This window comes from Aethalodelphis obliquidens, unplaced genomic scaffold (assembly GCF_003676395.1).
Source record: "Aethalodelphis obliquidens isolate GAN/ISIS:26980383/991018 unplaced genomic scaffold, ASM367639v1 scaffold22, whole genome shotgun sequence".
NCBI lineage: Eukaryota > Metazoa > Chordata > Mammalia > Artiodactyla > Delphinidae > Aethalodelphis > Aethalodelphis obliquidens.
This window is the reverse complement of record NW_020837966.1, coordinates 1,495,748-1,517,756: the sequence shown is the minus strand read 5'-3', so window position 1 is coordinate 1,517,756 and position 22,009 is coordinate 1,495,748. Positions and strand designations below refer to the sequence as shown.

The following is a 22,009-nucleotide window of genomic DNA, read 5'->3' as shown; positions in this document are numbered from 1 at the left end:
CTTGTAATTGATGCTATGAGTTTTTTGAGCTGTAAATATGTTTTAAAACTTAAAGATGAGTGTTCATAAAATGTGTGGAGCTGAACACTTAAAATTAGTTCATTTTATGCACTTTATATTATATATCAATTACAAAGTTTTTAAAGAAGGCTTAAAGAAAAGTTGCGGGTGGTGGTCACAAGAGTGTACATCCACATGAAAAAAAAATTCACCCAAATGAAAAAAAATTCATTTTTTTGAAATTTATTCAGTCTACCGTATAGTACACCTTAATTTAAAAAATACATAAATTTAAGTCTTCTGGCGATGTGGTGGACACGCGGTCAAAGCCCGACGGCGATGACTCATACCCAGAACAGGCCTCCTGGAGCGCAGCCCACCCCCGCAGTACCTGCTCTCGCTCTGCCTGCGGCCGGGGAGCCTGCAGGGGGCACCCGAGTCTCTCGGGGGAGTTGCGGCCCCGCACAAAGACTCGCGGCTCCCGGGAACCCAGGGCCTTGGGGCCCAAGGCGGGGAAGGACTTGGGAATCCCCGCCCCTCCCGCCCCGCAGCGGGTCGGGGAATCGCCGCCTCTGGCCACCCAGCCACACCACTCCCCGCCGGCCGCGCTGACGTCACCGCCCCGCCACCCCGCCTCGCTTCGCCGTTCCCGCCCCGCCCCCTTTCCCGGCTGGCGCCGCGGTGAGGCTCCTCGCCCTCGACTTCTGCCTGTCGCCCCAAGATGGCGGACACAATGAGCCGGTGCCGCGCCGGTTGGCCCTGAGGCGACCGTGAGGAGGACCGGTCTGCGAGACCCCATAGTCCCGGCAGAAGAGTGTTGCACAAGCAGGAGGAGGAAGCGGAGGAGGCGGCCCGACTGTCGGCCGCTCTCCAGCCCGCCGCCGGCGCGGCGCCCGCCCCGCCCGGGTCGGCCCCTCGGCAGCCCGCCCGTTCGCCGGGCTCCGCCCCGGCTCTGCGCCGCCGCCGCCGCCGCCACCAGCAGCCGCCGCCATGAAGCTGACCGACAGCGTGCTGCGGAGCTTCCGCGTCGCCAAGGTGTTCCGCGAGAACTCGGACAAGATTAACTGCTTCGACTTCAGCCCCAACGGCGAGACGGTCATCTCGAGCAGCGACGACGACTCCATCGTGCTCTATGACTGCCAGGAGGGCAAGTGAGTGCACCGGTGGCCTTGGGCCCGGGTCTGAGTCCCTCCCGCCCTCCCTGTCGTGGCCCTGCGCTCCCCCCGCGGCCCGCCCTCTAACCCGGTCTGGCCCGCGGCCTGTATTGCACACGCTCCCGCTGGGGCCGCGTCCCCTCAGAAGCCGTCCGGGAGACCATTTTTTTTTTTCTTTTAAAATAACGATAGCAATAACAGTAATCATATATTTGTTTTGTCTGCCTTCGGTCTCCTCACAGACAGCCTTAGCATCTCTGACCAAACCACACCTTGACCTTGACCTTTAAACGCAGGGTCCGCCCACCGCTGCCCCAGCTGGTAGCTTTAACGCTCCTCTGACTCCGTCGAAGGTGCCACTCGGCTGTGGCCCCCGCGCAGAACCGCAGAGGCTGCTCTGCTGCTTCGTTCAGCAGCGGCAGCTCGCTCTCTCTGCCCTCTGCTCGGTCACCTCGATTCAGCCCTGGTACTTCACCCGACCCCTGCCCCTCAGCTTCCCGCCGCCCTTCTGCCGGAAGGCCGCGTGGGTTGCAGTTGTTAGCTGTCAGGATTTATTTGTCGCCTCTTTGGGCCCCCTGACATTTCCTTTCTGGTCCAAATCATTCTCTTGCTCCCTCAGTCCTGATGCCCATGTTTATAGTTAACTTTTTACCTGCATCCAAAACTTTTCCTTTTTGCCAGACACACCTGGCTGTCGCATCCCAACCTGAATGTGAACCTCCTAGTAGAACAAAGAAAGCATCGTCTGACAATTTCGTGTTTCTTCTTATACTTTTTTTAAAAATTATACTTTATGGTCCTCTTGGACTTATCATAATTCCGAGTCTGATCATGACATTTCTAGGTTGTCCCAAGTCCTATGGAGACTCACCACACCTGTATCTCTGCAAGATCTTAAAAGCACAGCTTTTTGCCTTTTTCCCTGGGGACCTGTCAGCTTCCCCTCACCCCCGCCCCAGACTTGCTTTCTCCAAATCCTTGCTAAATTGTGATCTTCTTTTTGAATCCTTGGGTTTTTCTTTACCTTCTCCAGCTGTTCCTTTTGTCTGTTTTGCTTAAACCAATGTTTTCTATAAACTTTCTTTTGGAACTTGTCTCTTCATTTGTGAATTTGGTTATCTGAAGTAAAGCTGTATTGGTCTGGGCTATATTGTTCTGCCCAATTTTTTCCCATTTGGGCTGTGGAAAAAGTATTATGTAACTGGCTCTGGATCTGCTTGCGGTATGTGGAAGAGTGGCCTATAGTGGTGGTCCTGAGGGAAGAGAGAATTGTTAGCTGGACTGATGCTGAGAGATGTGAGTCAATGTTATTCATTTCATAGATGGGTTTTGGTCCAGGTCCGGCCACTTGCATTAGCCTGGAATAGAAAGTAACGTATAAAGCTAGGGTGGAGATTGGGGTTGTGGGGTACTGGAGCTAGAAGTAAATTGAAGCTGACTTGCTTGAAATGTTTAGTGCTTGTGCACAGATTAGAACTTCTCCCTGGATGAATTTGAGGATGGAGATGTATATCCTCATTCAAAGAAAATGAAGGTTGTGGCAGCATTTCTTCACAGTTTCTCTCCAAATACTGCATAATTTCTGCGGTTGGTAGGAATGACATTGACTTGAAGGCTGTCTTGTTAAAAGTAAAATGTTAATTTTATAACATAATGCAGTTTATTCATTCATGTAGCATTTTTACATAATTACAAACTTGCAGAAAAGTTACATCATTGTTTCAAAGAACTCCAGGACCCAATAATTGGTTATATTTTGCTCTGTTTGCTTTGTCATTCTCTGTAGACACACACACACACACACACACACACAAGTTTTTCTTTCCCTGAGCCATTAGAGAGTAATTTGGAGGTATCAAGCCCCTTTATCCTAAACACTTCAGCATGGATTTCCTAAGCACAAGGACGTTTTCTTAGGTAACCAGAGTACAATTATCCAAATTAGGGAATTTAACATTGATACAATAGTATACAGCACGCTCTTTAAAATATTCGTATGGATTAATTGTGACCTTGTTTCATTGTGATCAGAGAGCAACCTGATAGGAGACCTGGGTTCTAGTTTGGCCTTGTGACCAGGTATGTGACATTGGTCAGATCACTTCGCTGACCTCTAGGAATCTGTGATCCTAAGTGGTAATGTGAAGAAAAAATTTGCCACTAGTGTAGGTCAAACCAACATTGGAAGAAAATAACATTTTCTTGGAAGGCACAGTATCTTTATTGGATGGTACTAATGTTGGGAGTTTGAAAATGGCTAAAATAAGATTCTTTATGCTTAATATTTTCCATGTGTACTGTTCACTTAAACTTTCTTTGTAATAGAGTTCATCCATTGAGTGATTTTTTTAATTTTAATTTTTTGGCTGCACTACATAGCATGTGGGATCTTAGTTCCCCAATCAGGGATCGAACCTGCAGTCCCTGCATACAGAGTCTTAACCACTGGGCCTCCAGGGAAGTCCTGAGTGTTTTGTTTTGTTTTTTTTTTTTTAATTTGAAAGTATACAAAGGATGTTATCTGTGGTAGGTGATGCGAATTATTCAGAGAGAAGGATTTAATATTATTTATTCGTACCTGATCACCAGAATCATAGTTTGTGCAGAGAAGCTTACCACAATATTCGTGAAAGAATGTTATGCATAAGCTCTGTAAGATCCTCTGAAATGGATGCATTAGGATCTTGCTTTCAAACTAGGAAATGATATGAGGTAAAAGATTTATGTTATTAAGAACAAAATCTCAGGTTAATACTATATATATATTTGAGACAAATAGGCCGTATATAAGTGGAACTGAAAATTTTCCTTTAACATTGGTTCTTCAGGCTCTGTCTTCATTATTGTAGGGTAAATACTGAGATAAGTAAGCTTCTGTTTCCATTGGTAGGAGCAAAGTCAACTATCTTTTGAGAGCAAGCACACATTCACACGCACGTTCACTCACTCACTGGTTACCACACAGTAACTACATGGCAGAACCCAGGGTGGTGGACTTAACAAGGTAGCATTTGAGCTGTTCTTTTTGTTTAGTTGATCTTTCAGTAAAGGTAAAAATGTGGAAAATTAAGTGCATTTGGAGTGAGAAGTCTTGTTTGTAAATAGGTTTAATGTAGGGAAACCCTTGACGTCACAAAAATTGAAAGTGCAAATGATTAAAGTTCCCTGAGTCATCTGATTGTTTAGCATCTAGGTTTCAAGAGGCTTTTACATTGAGAGGGTGAATTTCCTTTTCATAAATTAACTTCTTGATAAACATTAATATAGGATTTATGAAATTCTCCTATACCTAAATGTAGAATATTATGAAGTTTTTGGTTAAATATTTTGCTGAGATCAGTTTCAGCTTGATCTTCAAGGTGCTATAGAAGAAGATAACATTTAAGGAACTTCAACAAATGGACTGATAACCTCTAGCTTAGAAATATGTGATTTTACATTTAAGTAAAGAGAAAAGAATCAATGACTAGTTTTGTTAGGGAGAGTGAGGTTTGTCTTGTAAAAGGCTCAGTAAGTGCTTTGGACCTGTAAGAGAGGATGGAAATATTAGGTTATATTAGGAAAGGCAGTTTTGCATCTGGTTTCGGTTTTGATAAATCATTTCTTCTTAAAGAAAGAGCTTCTTTCCAAGTGAATGGCTTAAGTTCTGGCCTCATTGGTCTGGCGTATTCCCATTTTCCTCTTTCTTGGAAGTTATGACTTGTTTTGTGTGTCTTTCTTCCCAAATAGATGTACTTCTTCTCAAAGCTTACTTTTGAACATTGTAGTAAAGGCTGATTTGAGCCCTCAGATTTACTTCCACTTCCTAACTTCGGCATTTGGTATCCAGAGGTGAAAGCCTGTTGGACTTGATTGATTCTGTTTGTTTCCACCCTTTTGGAAGAAATTCTGTTTCTTTTCAGTGTTAGAGGTTACCAAGAATCTTCACCCTTCCCACATCATTCAAGTGCTTCTCTTTATATGAAGATCCTAGATTTTGGTGATGGAGGATTTTGATGGTTTTCTTTCTCTGTCCATTTCCTCATCAGACCAAAGAGAACCCTGTACAGTAAGAAATACGGCGTGGACCTCATCAGATACACTCATGCAGCAAACACAGTCGTTTACAGCTCTAACAAAATAGACGGTAAGCAAGCCTTCTTTTTAGGAAGTTATGGTCATGGTTTCCTTTGTTAAATTGTTCACGGAATCTTTGTGAGTACTTCTGTTTGGTTATAGTTACTTTAAATTTTCCTATGATGTTAGCTGTGCTAATATTGTTATGACTGAAGGGATGCTGGAAGCAAGCAAGCCATTAGTACTTTTGAAGGACTTGAAACTGAGTATGAAAGGTCTCCAGTTTAGAGTGGAGAGTGGAAATAGGAAGCCACAAATTGTATTTACGGTTTGAACTTCTTGAAACGAATACTTTTAGAAGAAATAAAAGGAAAGAATACTTGACAGCAAGTGGTAAACAATGCTACCTTCCTGTTCAAAATATATAGATTTGAGAATAGTTTTACAGATGCTTGAGTTATGGTAGTTTAGCAGACCTTAGAAGAGTTTTTGGTGTGTGCCCAACCATTTATGGTCTGTGTCACAAAGGACAGTATACTGACTTTAGTTATCTTTGATTCCAGGGACACTTTTTGATTTGAATTTTATCCCTTTTTCCTTTTATTTATTTATCTTATCTTTTTTGGCCGCACTGCACACATGTGAGATCTTAGTTCCCCAACCAGGGATCAAACCCGCGGCCCCTGCATTGGTAGCATGGAGTCTTAGCCACTGGACCACCAGGGAAGTCTCTCCCTTTTTCCTTTTAAATAAAGTTAATGTCTTTGAAGAATAAAGACTTATTTTTAGAAATTAAACTTGTGAATTTCTTTCTCTAATAAAGGATCTCTGCCTTTACCTGCTTTTCCCCTGGGATAAGTCATTCTCAGTTGACAGATTGTCTTGGAATTGAGCTATAACACTTTCATGTTAGGACTTTTTTTTTTTTTTTTAACTTATCTCACTGATTTGTTGATTGTTTCATTTTTAGCAGTACAGTTTTTCTAATGTCATTCAACAAAGATTTCTTAGACCGCTGTTTTGGTTATGCCTATCTCAGAGCAGATGGGTAGAAGTCTTTTTTTTTTTTTTTTTTTTAAATGAGACTTTTCTGCCTGTACTTGTTTTTTAGTAAGTATATCGTTTATACTTTTCATGCCTCTATTTCAGAAGTGGTTTTCTAAGTAAGCAGTGCAATTGATGCTTTTGGACAAGAATATAAAACAGGATCTTGAGGAAATATATCTCTGTGATCATCTGAATGAATGGTATATTTCTTCTATTGGGGTGTATTTCTTCTGTTGGGGTGTTTTTCTGGGTGATTAAATGAGGATTCTCCAAATATGGTGCAAGATGAGGCAAATGTGTGGCACTTGCAGCTTTGCTGCCAGGCCTCTGCTGTGAGGATGTTGCCTTTCCTGTCTCGAGTGCATCCATCCTGAAGAGTTCCTCCAACGCTCCGTATCATTTTGCCTGATTCCAGGCTGAGGTAGTAGTTTGTACAGTTTGAGGGTCTATGATACCACCCGGTACAGGAGATAACTGTACAGGCCACTGCCTTGCCAGGAACAGCGCGCCAGCTACCGAGTGGGGCGGAGAGGATGGCGACGCCCTGCTCATCTCTGGGAAAACCAGGTAATGGGGAGGAAGTCTTTTTCTGCTTAGGGCAGGTGAGTAGTTCCTAGCAATAGAACAACCAGGAATACTTTATAGTTGTCATTCGAGAACTTTGAACATGTTTTCAAAGAAAACCATATTTAGTTTTGGAACATACAAAGAGTGCCTTTTTCCCTCTCCCAGGTTAAATGCCCTCTTATTAGTACCCCTGTGAACCACTGGGATGACTTGGTGCTTTCAGCCTTTCTGTTTCTGTGTTGTGTTTGCCTCCAGAATGTTCTTTCTATGCTTTCCTTTCTGTATTTTGGCCCCATTTCCTATAACCTTTTTCTCAACAATTGTTTCTTATTCCTAGTCTTTTCAGGGGCATTGTACTTTCCAGTTCTGTTCTTTATGGCACTTCGTTCCTTTCCCACCACCATCATTTTTTGTTTTGCTTTTTCAGAGGGATCATTTGGTTTTTAAGAGTATTTGTCTTATTTGCCCCAAGCACAAATCTCTGTGATTATTTCTTTCTTGGATATTGTCAAATTCTCACTGCTATGACTTGGTATAGTTCATGACTTTGATTTTTAAATGTCTTGTGATCTTTTTAACCTAAATTTTCTCATTTCCTTTGGCCACTTTATAATTCACTTTTCTGCATAAGGGACCATTGGATAGTTGGTTAATTAGAAAAGAAGTAGTAGAACATTAATTCTCTTTCCATTTTATTTAGTTTTAATGTAAATTGTGTATCCAGTTTACATTAAGATGAGGTGAGGGTTGGGTTGACATGCTGTTGGAGAACGCTGGACAAAAGTATCTTATGCCAGAATCCAGCCTGATCCTCAGCTCAGCATGGCTGTTTAATTCTTTGAGTCTATTTCCTCAGTAGCCATATGTTTTTCTTTAAGGTTTGCCATTCTGTGGGCATTAAAATTGTTGTGAGTTTTTTTTTTGGGGGGGGTGCATATTTGCAGGACAAGTTTCATTGTAACTATGCAGAAGCCAAAGATTGGCAGCAATAGTGATTTTAAACATTGCTGTATATGCTGTCAACTTGAGAACTCTGCTTTTGAATTACGTGAAATCTCTAGTCCCGTGAAAAGTAGTTATTCACTATTATTTATTCATACCTTGCTTGGATTATGGAAAACAATGAATTCTTTGACCTTGTCTTTTCAAGATGAAAATGCAAAGTAAATTCCTTTAAAAATAGTAGGATATCATCATGCCTTATTTATCTTCTTACAGATACTATCCGTTACCTGTCCTTGCATGACAACAAATACATCAGATACTTTCCTGGACATAGCAAAAGGTAAGATGCACGTGTTACAGAAGTAGATAGTTCTTTTATCCCTGAGGTTATCCAGAGAATGAAAGAGTGGAGAGATTTTATTAGTGAACTGAAGCTAGTTTCTCACCGCTGTTTGGCATACCTCTTAATCTTCTCTTGTTAACCTTCCCTAAACAGTCAACTCATGATTAATCGAGGTTGTAGAGGCCAGGGGTAGGACTTCATAGATAAACCGAAACCTCAGTTAAAACATTAATAGGAAGAATGTGGATTAAAGATATTCAGTGGAAACCTATGTAGTAAAAATAACATTTGGCATTTAGGGATCCCAAATATCAGACATCCCTTAATGAAAGTACATTTACATGTTTGAGGCCTTCCAGTATAGGTGGCCCCCATTTCAGCATGACCCTGCTCTACATAAATGTGTTCCACATGAAGAGCTTAATGAATATGTAAAAAAAATTAATAAAATTGTTGGCTTCCCTGGTGGCACAATGGTTAAGAATCCGCCTGCCAATTCAGGGGACACAGGTTCAAGCCCTGGTCTGGGAAGATCCCACATGCCGTGAAGCAGCTAAGCCCGTGCGCCACAACCACTGAGCCTGCACTCTATAGCCTGCGAGTCACAACTGCTGAGCCTGCGTGCCACAACTACTGAAGCTCATGTGCCTAGAGCCCATGCTCCGCAAAACAGAAGTCACCGCAGTGAGAAGTCCGCACACCGCAACAAAGAGTAGCTCCCGCTCACCGCAGCTAAAGAAAGCCCGCATGCAGCAACAAAGACCCAACGCAGCCAAAAATAAATAAATAAATAAATTTATTTTAAAAAAATAACAAAATTTTCCTTTCGTACATTTTGAAAGTCAAGAAACCTGTTTCCTTATTTTTTTTTAAAGGTATATATTTATTTTTATTTTTTTTGGCTGCGTTGGGTCTTTGCTACGTGCGGGCTGTCTCTATTTGCGGCGCTCGGGGGCTACTCTTCCTTGTGGTGTGCAGGTTTCTCATTGTGGCTTCTCTTGTTGAGGAGCACAGGGTCTAGGCACATGGGCTTCAGTAGTCGCGGTGCATGGGCTGTAGGGCATGAGGGCTTCAGTATTTGTGGTGTGCAAGCTCAGTAGTTGTGGCTTGCGGGCTCTAGAGTGCAGGCTCAGTAGTTGTGGCACATGGGCTTAGTTGCTCCATGGTATGTTGGATCTTCTCAGACCAGGGATCGAATCCGAGTCCCCTGCATTGGCAGGCAGATTCTTAACCACTGAGCCACCAGGGAAGTCCCCCTTATTCTGTTCTGTAATGCAGGTTGCTTCTCTCTGTCTCATCCCAATTCCCCTGTTATTTTTCCTCCAGTTTTTCGAGTTTGGGCTGAATGTTAAACACATTTTCCCTTGGATGATATATTAATCATAGGTGCTTTCCTTTGCAAATGTACAGTAACCCTGTGTAGCTTGGAGTGGTTCAGAGCCCTGACAGGAGGTAGACCAAGAGCACTGTTTTCAGCTGCACTTCTGATTGGGCAAGGGCATTTCTGTGTTGCTGAAGATAAGAGGTGGCAGCTGTTGGTTACTGTGTAGTTCAAAGAATGGCTTGTGACAAGTAGATGTTTTTGCTTGTTTATAGTCAAATTAATGTTCACAAATATACTGTCTGTAATTAAGAGTTGATTGCAGGGCTTCCCTGGTGGCGCAGTGGTTGAGAGTCCGCCTGCCGATGCAGGGGACATGGGTTCGTGCCCTGGTCCGGGAAGATCCCACATGCCGCGGAGCCTGCACGTCTGGAGCCTGTGCTCCGCAACGGGAGAGACCACAACAGTGAGAGGCCCGCGTACCGCAAAAAAATAAATAAATAAATAAAAGAGTTGATTGCAGTTGTTTGAAATTCTTTCCAATCTTCCCAGTTGCCCAATCTCTTGACCTCCTGACCTCCTGATTCTTAATAGATGACTTTGTCCCTCCTTTTTTGAGAAAATCAAGGCCATCCAAAATGAGTTCAACTCCTCTTTCACCTAAACTCCTTTCTTCCTTAGAACACTTTCCCTGAGAAAGAAGTAGCCTTTTCTTCTTTGAGAAAACCAACCCCTCTGTTTTTACTTCCGTCTCCTTACTGGACTTTGCTGCCCACAAACTTAGTTGGTCTTCTAAATTTATTTACTTTTATTTATTTTATTTTTGGCTCCGTTGCGTCTTCGTTGCTGCACGTGGGCTTTCTCTAGTTGTGGTGAGCGGGAGCTGCTCTTCACTGTGGTGCGCAGGCTGCTTATTGCGATGACGTCTCTTGTTGTGGAGCACGGGCTCTAGGTGCACGGGCTTCAGTAGTTGTGGCACTCTGGGCTCAGTAGTTGTGGCTCACGGGCTCTAGAGCGCAGGCTCAGTAATTGGCGGCACACGGGCTTAGTTGCTCCATGGCATGTGGGATCTTCCCCGGGCTGGGGCTTGAACCCGGCAGGCGGATTCTTAACCACTGCGCCACCAGGGAAGCCCTACTCACCAGGGGAAACCTACTCAGTCTTCTTTATCTTCCTTATGGTCTTCTTTATCTTCCTTATATTAAATTTATCTCTTGAGCATGTCACCCACTTCTTTTCGCCATCAAAGATAAAAGAATAATCTGCATATTCCCTTCTCCACCTCCTCATACTCATTCACTGTTTAACTCACTCATCTAAGCCAAGCTGTTTACTCCCCTTTCCCTGCTGCCTCCAGGTAAAATCCACTGCCTGGGACTCTTTGGTGCTTAACCCCTCAGTAAAACTTTTTTTTCCTTTGGCTTCTCATCTTGGTTCTGTTTTTGCTATTTTTTGCCTCTCTTTCTCTTTTTGACTCTAAACAAGGTTCTACCCTAGCTTTTTTCTCCTCCTCTTGGTATTTGGGCCATCACTGATTTCATTCACCTCAGATAGCTTCCCAAATCAGTATTTTCAGCCCATAATTTCCAGACTCAACTTCTACCTACAGGTCCAATACTCCGTCCATCGTTAAATTCCTTGGGCCAGCTCCTCTGTCTGCCTCATGTTTCTTCACCTCTGTCCCTTCCAATTCTCCCGACTCAAAGTCTCTGTTACCTGTTCACTACTTTTTCCCTGCCTTCACATCCGGTGAGTTGTTAAATCCCGTTGATTCTACTTAGGTTTAACCTCATGTGTCATTGTGCTCCATACTCCTTTGCTTCTGTCCTAGCTCAGGTAAATTATTGTCAACTCCTAATCTCCCCGTCCCTCAACATCCTGCTTCTGCACCCTGTTTTTACAGCTCTGACCACAGCCTCCCTCAAGAAACCTTGGAGTCAGATTCTTTTCCCTCTGCCTGACCCATTTTCCCAGTGTTATCTCCTACCACTCCAGTTGAAGTGAACTCTGGGCTGGTTCCTGAACTGCCTCATGCCTTCCTATCTGGCAACTTCCAGAAAGGCCACTCCCATTGAAACCCTGTTCACCACAGGTGCTGCTTCTTCCTGAAAGCCTTCTCTGACCCTCTCTTGGACGTTGTCTGGACTAGACAGTTAAGCTTCCTTAGAGTTGAAGTCTTGTTCCTCCTTGTATTCCCTCTACCTCTCATCGTAGAGCCTTGTGCCAAGATAGACTTCCTCTGAACTTTTGACCTGAATACTGTGATGTAAAATTACGTGTTCATATGCATTCTGCTCACTCCGTTTTATTACCACCTCAGCATTCCCAGGAAATTTTGGCTTATAGTATCTTTTAAATTTTTAAGTTGATGATCTAGTGCAAATGTTAATTTAGTTATATTGGAAGAATTTTTTTTTTCTTGGTCAAAAACTTTAAGAAAAAGTACATTTTTCCATTTTTTACTCATGGCATACATTTTAATTCTTTCTAGTGGAACCAAAACTTCCTGAACCCCTTTCAGAGTCATCCAAAATTTGAACTTCTTCTATTTCTACATTTAAAAAACCCATTCACAAATGAGCTGTGCAATTTGATCCACTTTTTTTACTCCAATTTTTTTTTTGTCAAAATGAGACAGTATAGCACCAATATTTCCTCTGTAATCTTCACCTGTGACACCAGCTCCTTTGTCTGTGAAGCGTTTTTTAGCCAAGGCAGAATGTGGAACTACTCTTCCATAACACCCAGAAGGAAGAGCCATCTGAGTGTCCATTTTCACAAGGGCTTCCTCTGTAGATGGTACTACAGACTCATAGGCACTGTACAGGTCATAGCCCACGGACCTCAAGGATCCCTCTGGTTAGGGCCGTGGCATGCTCCAAGAGGCAAGTAAAGTGGAGCCACATGCCATCCTTCTCCACGGGCTGGGCCCAAATGCCGGGGAGATGATGGGTGTCCTCAACGCAGAGCGTGGCAGAGCAAGAACATGAGCAGAGGGGACAAGAGAGCTCAGGATGAGGCCTTGGAAGAAGTGTTTTTCAGTGAGTGACTGGTGTAACCATAAGAGGGGACCCATATTAGAAATATAGCATAGGCTATTAGCATAGGGCTGTGGCTCTCTAAGTGTGGGGCCCAAACCACCAGTCTCACCATCAGTGAGGAGCTTGTTAGAAACACAGATTCTCAGACCTCACCCCAGACCTACTGGATTAGAAATTCTGGCAGTGGATCCCAGCAGTCTGTTTTAACCCACCCTCCAGGTGATGCTGGTGCCACTCAGGTTTGAGAACAACAGTATAGTCCACAAACCTCCAGTTAAGGAATCATGCTTTTTTTTTTTAAATTGAGATATAGTTCAGTACCATAAATTCATCCTTTTAAAGTGTACAATTCAGTGGTTTTTAGTATATTCACAGAGTTGGGCAACCATCACCACTATCTAATTCCAGAACATATTCATCACCCCAAATAGAAACCCTGTACCCATTAACACTTCCCATTTCCCCTCTTCCCAGCCCCTGGCAACCACTAATCTTTCTGTCTCTATAACTTTGCCTATTCTGGATATTTTGTATAAATGGAACCAGATCATATGTGGCCTTTTGTGTCTGACTTCTTTCACTTCATACATGTGGTAATATGAATCAGTACTTCATTTCTTTTTTATTTATTTATTTTTGGCTGCGTTGGGTCTTCATTGCTGCGCGCGGGCTTTAGTAGCGGTGAGTGGGGACTACTCTTCATTGTGGTGCGCAGGTTTCACATTGCGGTGGCTTCTCCTTGCGGAGCACGGGCTCTAGGCTCGCGGGCTCACTAGTTGTGGCTCGCAGGCTCAGTAGTTGTGGCGCACGGGCTTAGTTGCTCTGCAGCATGTGGGATCTCCCCAGACCAGGGCTCGAACCTGTGTCCCCTGCATTGGCAGGCGGATTCTTAACCACTGCGCCACCAGGGAAGCCCCAGTACTTCATTTTTTTTTATTGCCAAATAATATTCTTGTATGACAATAACACGTTTTCTTTATTCATTCATTAGGTGATGGACATTTGGGTTGTTTCCACTTTTTAGTAATTATGAATAATGCTGTTGTGAACATACATGTACGGGGGATTTTTTGGACATATGTTTTCATTTTTCTTGGGTATATACCTAAGAGTAGAATGTTTGGATCATATAGTAACTCTAACTTTTTGAGGAAGTATAAAACTTATTCAAAGCAACTGTACCATTTTACATTCCTACCGGCAGTGTATGAGGGTTCCAGTTTCTCCACATCCTCACCAACAGTTGTTATCTCTCTTTTTGATTATAGCTTTGCTAGTGGGTATGAAGTGGTATTTCATTATGATTTGATTTGCATTGGAATCATATGTTTTTATGCTGTAGCTTTAAGTTGCTTTTTTATACTAATTGCCTTTGATTGTTCCGGATTGCTTGTGTATGTGTTTCTTAAAATGAAGTTTTTAGGAGAACACATATGTATAGGTAGGTAAAGTGGTTTAGAGTTCATATCCAATTCTTGTTAATATTTCGCTTCAACTACTATTTATCTTGATGCATTGCAGGGTGGTGGCCTTGTCCATGTCACCTGTGGATGACACTTTCATTTCTGGGTCTCTTGATAAGACCATTCGGCTCTGGGATCTCCGGTCTCCTAACTGCCAGGTAATGTTGCCTCACAGTTACACTTTAGGCGTTTTCAACTCTCCCTCTCAAGGAAGGGGGAAAGCAGTGATTCTTTCCTGGGATCCCAGAGTCTTTAAATTTTGGAGAAGATCTTTTACTGGTAGGTAGCTGGTAATTAAGCTAATACCTTAATCCGGTGCATACTTATTATGATCTGTGGCTTAGTGCTTTAAAAGCAGTTTTCCTGGAGCCTTTGAGCTATATATTTTAGACTCCAAGGATTTGTTTTTATTTGAATTCAGTGTCTATAAAATTATACAGTTAGGGTTGATCTGAAATCAATTGCATGGAGACCAGGTTTTTTTTTAACTTCATTTTAGTTAGTTTTGTGTTTGCTTTTGGTAGGATCCTGGGTTCATTAACTTTTTTAAAATTTCTTTTTTCTCAGGGTCTCATGCATTTACAGGGCAAGCCAGTTTGTTCTTTTGATCCAGAAGGATTAATTTTTGCTGCAGGTGTCAATTCTGAAATGGTCAAACTTTATGATCTTCGCTCTTTTGATAAGGTAAATCTTTGAATCTTTGAACCGTCTTGATATTATGGAAGTTTTGAAGGGTGAGATGGACATTTAAGAGCCTTTTTCTACAGTAGAGGAGGTATGTGGTAGATATTAGAAAGTGTCAGAGCAGTACTTCATCTTCTGCTTTCCCTAGTCAAAAAGGAATCTAAAGGGATAGAATGAGATTTGGCTCTGGCAGAAGGAATTATTGATGTGCCTTGGGCCTAGGGCTGCTGTCTGTCTTTTGCAGGGGCCATTTGCGACATTTAAGATGCAGTATGATCGGACTTGTGAGTGGACAGGGCTTAAGTTCAGCAATGATGGCAAACTCATCCTCATCTCCACCAATGGCAGCTTCATCCGTCTGATCGATGCATTCAAGGGAGTGGTGATGCATACGTTTGGGGTGAGCTGACAACTTTTAACCATGTTTTTTTCCCCATACTCTACCTTTTTTCCATGCTCATCCCTTCTGAGAATTGTGTTAGCTAGTTAGTGGAGACCGGCAGTTGTCCTTGGCTCACTCATCGAGGCATGGACTTGCATTTTCTTCCTGCACGTGGCATTATTTCTTTTGGATTCTGAGACATTCACTTCTCACCCAGTGACTCAAGTTTGGTGTTTAGATAATATAATAAACTTCTGACCATAAACATTTTCTTACCCCCTTGAATATGGAGTTGGGGATAAGGGGGTGAATTGTAAAGGGTGGTAGCCAAATTTGAAACCTTCATAGCACTGTGCATGAGGAAGAAAGGGTTTCACAGAAAGGAAGGTGATGTATGTACTACAACATGGATGAACCTTGAAAACATTATGCTAAGTGAAATAAGCCAGACACAAAAGGACAACTGTTGGACGATTCCACTTTTATATTAGTTTCCTAGAATAGAGATAGATAGTAGAACAGAGATTGCCAGGGAGCAGGGGAAGAGGGAAATGGGGAGTTACTATTAAAGATTATGAAGTTTCTGTTCAGAATGATGAAGAGGTTTTGGAGGCAGAAGATGGTAATGGTTGCATAGCATTTTAAGTATACTTAGTGCCACTGAACTGTACACTTAAAAATACTTAAAATAGTAAATTGTTATCTATATTTTACTGTAAAAAATTTTCTTCATCAAAAAAAAAAGAAGAAGATGTATGTGCTGGGGTCAGTGTTTGTAGGCCATTATTTTTTGTTAATGGCACTGTAATGAGAATTGTTCTGCTTGTTTTAGGGTTATGCCAACAGCAAAGCCGTCACACTGGAGGCCTCGTTTACTCCAGACTCGCAGTTTATTATGATTGGTAAGCTTCCTTTATCCCCCTGCCCCTTGGGTGTTACTTATCTGGTACTGTGCATTATGTTATTTCTGTTAGTTTTAACTAATTTAAGATATTATTTATTATCCTTTTGAGATAGAGTTTCTCAGATTTCTGTGTAGCACGTTATGTCAAAGGTATAGTGTCTTTAAACTGTCCTGACTTTGCTTTCTTTTCTGGGAACGGGCGTTAATGTTGGTCTTCCCTGGACCATCATAGAGTTAAACTCTACAAGCACTGATGTAACCCTTCATTCAGTCACCTTAGTGTAGATGTTCGTAGGGTGGTCGTATTCAGCCCCCTTTTTAAATGAGAAAACTGAAGTTAGAGGGGAAGTGACTTGCCTAGGAACAAATAACTAGGGTCTAGATCAGTTCCCAAAGTGTCTTTTCTTCACTGCCATTACTCCCTCTCCATTTCTGCTGGTGGCTGGGTCCTGAAGCTTGGCCTCTCTCCAGATGTCAATCCATGTCTGTTTGCCACTTGTCTTTGTATTGTGCCTTGAGCTGTTATATTCCTTGATCATTCTCTTCAGGTTCAGAGGATGGCAAGATCCATGTCTGGAATGGAGAGAGTGGTATAAAAGTAGCTGTGTTGGATGGTAAACACACAGGCCCCATTACCTGTTTGCAGTTCAACCCCAAGTTCATGACCTTTGCCAGTGCTTGTTCCAACATGGTATGTGAACAACGGGAGATGTCCTTCATCTAGGGGCCCTTTCCAGTTGGGGTGGTGGGTCCTTCAATGAGCACAGTGAGCTGTGTTCTAAATAGGTACAATTACAAGCACCCAAGTTCATGTTTCAGCTGGTGGCTTCCCTATTTCACCTCTATTATCTGATCTTTGGTTGCGCTGGTCTTTCACTTTTGCTCTTCTTTCCATGACCTGGGATCGCGAGCTCCCAGGAGATCTTAGGCCAGTTTTTTTGCTCTGGCTCCTGGTTTTATGCCCAAACTACCTGGGGCTATACCTCACAGCTTTTTGGCTTCTTAAAATACTTTGAACCAGCCTTTTGTGGCTGTACCCTTTCAGTTTTCCATTCTTCTCAGGTTATGCTGAGTTCATCAGAAATTCTTACAGTTGATCACAACTCACCAGTTAGAGTTTCCTCCAGGCCCCTGTCTCTTCCTAGACAACACTAGCAGAACAAAACATCAGTGAGTCTCAGCCTCCAGTTTCCTCTTAGCATCTCCTAAACCTACCTGGGTATTTGGGTATGAGGCATTTCATTACTAGCCTACCCAGAACACATTGCTCCATTTCTTTTTTTTTTGTTTTTTAAACAAAGAAAACAGTGTCAGAAAAAAATGCAGCAAAACCATCCAGTCCAGTCCCTCACATTTTTTACAGCTCATGAATGAGAGGGTCTGTCTGAGGTCACCTGGTAGATTAGCTGTGAGGCCAAACACCCACCTCCCCAGACAGCACTTCTTCTTTTCTTTACCACTGGACCACTATGGTGGAAGTTAGACAATGTTTACTTTCACATAGATGGGGGAGTGTTTGTCCACAGATTGCCAGAGTCAACTGGTCAGGAGGGAAGGCCACCAGCCATAACTCCTCTAACTGTGGGGTTGGGTGCCTTGATGGTTGGGGAGGGGTAAGAAAAACCCTCAGAAATGAGAGGGGCTTGGCTTTTTAAAGTTGACTTATGTTCTCCTTCCATCCAGGCCTTCTGGTTGCCCACCATTGATGACTGACCTGCATAGTGCTTGGCTGTTTTCTGTACAGCGAGGGTGGCCAGTAGGAAAAAACTCAGAGGGAACTAAGATAATAGTGAGATTGGATCATTTGACTGGGCTGGAGAGCATCCTTCCACATGGCCTTCCCAAGGATGTGCTGTACATTTGCTCAAAAGAAAAAAATTACTTTGTCAAGCTTCTTCAAAAGGACTCTTGGTGCGGCAGATTCAATCAGGACTCAGATTTTCCAGCTGTCACTGCACCGAGCTCCTCCAGAGGAGTGACCAGACTCGTGACTAGGGTATAGTGGGGCCCTCAAGACACCTTCAGTTTTGAATGTATTTGCTGCTGAGGAGTCGGTGAAGTTGTTAATTCTGCACATCCCTTTGCCCACCCCCATAAATGCGTGGGAAGCCACAGTTCTGGTTTTGAGATGCTGGGGCAGCTCAGTGCCCCTTGCCCTCACCCTGCATGTCTTGTTACTGGTTCTCCCTGTGTCATTGTGGCATTATCCACAACCATCATGTTACTTAGGTGCCAAATATTTACAGAAATAAGTCTCCATATATCTTAGGGTCAGAAAGGGACAGATACAGAAGGACCTTGCTTGCCAGGAAGCCTTGCAAGTTAGTCATGTGAGGGTGGATGATCTGGGTGTGCCTCAGGCTCTGGGTGAGGGAGGAGGGGTAGCAGATGAGTTCCTAGGGCTGGGAGGTTTAGCAGCAGCTTGGTGTGGTGCCCTGTCATCAAAACTAACACACAGTCCTTCTGGGTGCCTGCCAAGTTTGGTTGTATACAGAAGCAAGGTGGGCGTCTATTTTTGTACATGAGATACATCACGCTTTTCTGTGGGCCAGTATTGTGGAGTGAGTCTGAGTTGTTTACACTGATGCCTTCCCTGCCCACTGCAAGTTGTGTACATAGTCTCCAGATGATACCACCCCTTCCCCAGCTCCCAACCAGGAGCTGGCTCTAGGCTTGTGTTATATGTTATATTCAGCCTTTTTATATATGACTTGGAATTTCTGTTGTTTGTATTTTAGCACAGTGTGTGTACACCTTCATTTAAATATATCATGTGTGTGCATACATATATACATATATGTATGTATGCGTGTGTGTGTGTGTGTGTGTGTGTATGTGTGTGTATATATATATACACACACATATTTAAAAAGTATCTGAAGGAGATAGAGTCCTCTGCCCCAGGAGAAAAACTGCATTCTTGCTAATAGTGTTTGTCACAAGTGTTAGTCTTCCCTATTACCTTTTTCCCTTTGGGAGACTGAACAAAAGCAAAGCTTTTGAGTGTTTGCTGTCCCCATGGCAGCTAAATGAGGGTCTTGGAATGACTCCCTTGTGTTCCTCAAGCCGCACTTTGGGGCCTTCTCTGCAGTATTAGCCCCCTTTTTGCCCAGTGATGCTCTGTCTGTGCCTGTATGTGTGTGACAGTCACTTTTGCATGCCTTTTGTGTCTGGCTCCCAGCATTTGGGGACAGGATGCTGGAACCAGAGCATTTTCAGCTTGTCTGAGGCTTCTTTGCCAATTATAGGTCATTCCTGTTTACCTGGTATGTCTGCTTTCTTAACTTCTTTTCCTTGCCTTCTCCTGGGAGAGGGAGGATTCCTGATCGGGGTTGAGGTGAGCTGCACGTAGCTCATTGCCTTTTCCCCTGCATGGCCTTCTTAGAGCAGGACAAGTGGCATATTATTTCACTAAGTTCCCAAACATCTAAGCAAGTAACACATTCCCTGCAGATCCAGAAACAGGCTCAACAAGGTTATGTTTGACTTGCCCAAGAGTACCTAGCTGCTAGTGGGGAAAGCAAGCCATTACTGCCTCTGTTCAGCAGCAGGAATAGGCTGTGAATTGCTAGCAATTACTGTTTTGTTTTGCTTTTTTAGCAGTTACTTTTTGGCTTGTTCCGTAACCTTAAAAGCAAGGGGCCTACGTCTTTCCCAGACATAGGCTGGAATCTGCAGCTTCTGAGGTGCCACACACCGTATAGCTCTGCATTCTCAGCGTGGAGGGACTTTTAGAAACCAAGTGATCTGAGCTGTTACTGCCCACCCCTGGCTTTCCAGGATAGAAAATTCATGGTAGGAATAACTGTTCAGAGAAAGTACTTGGAACTACAAGGTTAATAAGAAAGCCTGCATAATTAACATATCTGTACCCAGAGCAGCCACCATGACTTGTCTATCAGCAGGAAAATGATTTGTATTGAGTTCCTGTGTGTCCAAAGCTGAGGCACCATGTCCTTTGAAAATATGCACTGCACTGCACTGCTTCTATTTATGGGGACCTGTGGCTGCAGAGCTGGCTCCTGAGTTGGGAAGGAGAGGGAAGGATGCAGCTGGAAGTGACCGAAGATGATGTGGTAGTGGGAAAAGGCAGAATTAAGGGAGAAAAGAGTCTGTGGGTCAGAGAGGCTGAGGAGCACCAGGGCTGCCAGGACACCCTCAGTAGGAGCCAGAGGTGCTTAAGCTCTCCTGGGGGTGGGGGGCGCACCACGCTCTCAAGAGTCAGGGCCAAAGCCTCTGATTTATATGTGACAGTGACATTGCACTGCTCAACCACCAGCCAGTGGGGTATTTTTTTTTTTTTTTTTAAGAAAACCGTTGCAATCATAATTAATGCTTATTAAGAAAAATCTGGGACTTTTAAAAAGAATCAGTTTGCCACCAAAATGTTACCACTGCTAATCTTTTGGTGTTTAGTGTTTCTCTAGACATTTCTGTGCATAGATTTTTGGTGTGTTTACATAGTTGTTATTCTACTGTATATACAATTTTATGTCCTTTTTGTACTTAACATATAAACGTTTTTTCCATGTTATCTGTCTTAAACAGAATTTTATGGCTGCAGCCTCTTCCATTGAGTTTTCATAGCATTGTTTGCCTGGTTCCTAGAGTTGGAGGGAGGGGGTGGGTTGTCTCCTGTTAGTCCTCCTAGCTCACACTGGGACTCATTGTAATGCTGTGTGGATGGGTTGTTGGGCTCCCTGGGACTGCCTCTGGTGACTAAGGCCTGTGGGCTGGTGGGAGGAACCCCTAGATCCAGCTCTCAGTGCATAGCAGCCTGGGTCTCCTCAACTCCATGTTCTAATAAGCAGCCGTAGGGCCAGAAATGAGTGACCAGGAAAAGGCCGGCCTGAGATCCTCAAAGACTGCATCTGGCATGTACCTCAGGCTGCCTTTCATCCCCCACTGTTACCTCAACCCTTGATCAGATTGGCAGCCTCTAGCTGGAATAAGGTTCATCCTCCTAGGCCCTGGTTTGTGGGGGGCAAGGATAGTGGGGTGCCTTTGAGGCTCCTGTACCAGTTCTGGCAGAAGGCCTGGCCACTTGCTTGTAAACCCATTGCCTGGCCGGTGAGTTGATAACTCACTAGTAGCATCCTCAGCTGCAACACCTTTGGCCTGCCACTTTGCGCATGGTTATTAGAGGTTGGCCAAGGACTCTGGAGGTCAGCAGAGGGAGCGTCCCGGCTTGTGAGTGGTAGGCCATGCATAGGCTCTCAACACGACTGCCCAAGCAGGAAGAGTCCCCCCCTCACGGCCTGGTGGGAGGGCTACTGCAGCGTTTGGCTCTGCTGAGAGACATGAACACGTAAGTCAGTGGCTGCCCCTGCAGTGGTCACTCCTGTCAGTTTGGCTTGTTCGCAGTTGAGAGACCCACTGTTGCCCACTCCCTGGGTTTCAGCCTGGTGGTGTGAGGAGCAAGACCAGGCAGTGGGCCGGATCAGAAGGAAAGCAAAGCAGACTTGGGGCAAGCAGGCTCAGTAGTTGATGTGGGTGATTGGTTGGCAGGCTCAGGATACTGCCTACGCTTTGCTGGGGTGGGGGGGGGAAGGAAGGTGAGTGGTGGGGGTGGGGACTGCTGAGGAAAGAGGAAGTAAAACTGCAGGCTGGTAGGGCACACTCTTGTTCTTGCCAGCTGCCTAATTAGAGTCCTGGAGAGGCTGCCCAGAGCTTCTGGGGCCAACCACATTTTCTCAGGACCAGCTGCGGACAGATGTAGGCCCAGAAGTGCTGGGCTATGGAATATGACTAGGTAAAAAATGAGTAGTTTCGTAGTTTTTCCTATCTCTTCCCTAGAGAACATGCAGGAAGTAGAGTCTAAAATGAGTTAACGGGCAGGAAAGGAGGTCTGAAAGTCTCCCCATTGTGTTAAATAAACAAGTTTAACCATCAGTTTTGTGGCCTACTGGCCCTTGTCCTTTCTGGCTGCAGTTTAGGGCTATGAGTTGCCTGGCAAGAATTAATCTCAATTGTAGACCAAAGTAGGAGTAGATCAGGGAAGAGTTAGGAAAGGCTGAGGTCATGAAATTCAACAAATAATTCAACAAACACTTACTGAGCATTTGAGCCTTGGCAAGTGCTGGATGATAAAAAGAGTCTTGT

The 22,009-nt window shown here is 43.8% G+C and overlaps 1 protein-coding gene and 1 pseudogene across 3 annotated transcripts; one reads left to right on the top strand and one right to left on the bottom strand.

Moving 5' to 3' along the window:
- The first annotated feature begins 698 nt into the window (after positions 1 to 698).
- WDR82 (WD repeat domain 82) lies at positions 699 to 20,457 on the top strand. Of its 3 annotated transcripts, XM_027121002.1 has the most exons (9): positions 702 to 1,151; positions 5,183 to 5,280; positions 8,043 to 8,109; positions 13,996 to 14,095; positions 14,505 to 14,621; positions 14,866 to 15,021; positions 15,836 to 15,905; positions 16,456 to 16,598; positions 17,591 to 20,457. In XM_027121002.1, exons 1-9 carry the CDS (start codon positions 991 to 993, stop codon positions 17,618 to 17,620), a joined length of 942 nt encoding a protein of 313 aa, XP_026976803.1. In that variant the 5' UTR covers positions 702 to 990; the 3' UTR covers positions 17,621 to 20,457. The 3 variants fall into 3 exon arrangements, with proteins under 3 accessions (XP_026976805.1, XP_026976804.1, XP_026976803.1); XM_027121004.1 differs by lacking the exon at positions 16,456 to 16,598 and having other exon boundaries at positions 699 to 1,151; XM_027121003.1 differs by lacking the exon at positions 14,505 to 14,621 and having other exon boundaries at positions 700 to 1,151.
- LOC113627966 (deoxyuridine 5'-triphosphate nucleotidohydrolase, mitochondrial pseudogene) lies at positions 11,646 to 12,514 on the bottom strand (annotated as a pseudogene).
- Positions 20,458 to 22,009: the final 1,552 nt, after the last annotated feature.

What these genes read in the sequence shown, in the direction of transcription:
- WDR82 (XM_027121002.1), top strand. Translation starts at nt 991, where the DNA reads ATGAAGCTGACCGACAGCGTGCTGCGGAGCTTCCGCGTCGCCAAGGTG. An exon ending in TATGACTGCCAGGAGGGCAA is followed by an intron (nt 1,152 to 5,182) that starts GTGAGTGCACCG and finishes TTTCCTCATCAG; the next exon opens with ACCAAAGAGAACCCTGTACA. An exon ending in ATCTTCGCTCTTTTGATAAG is followed by an intron (nt 14,622 to 14,865) that starts GTAAATCTTTGA and finishes TGTCTTTTGCAG; the next exon opens with GGGCCATTTGCGACATTTAA.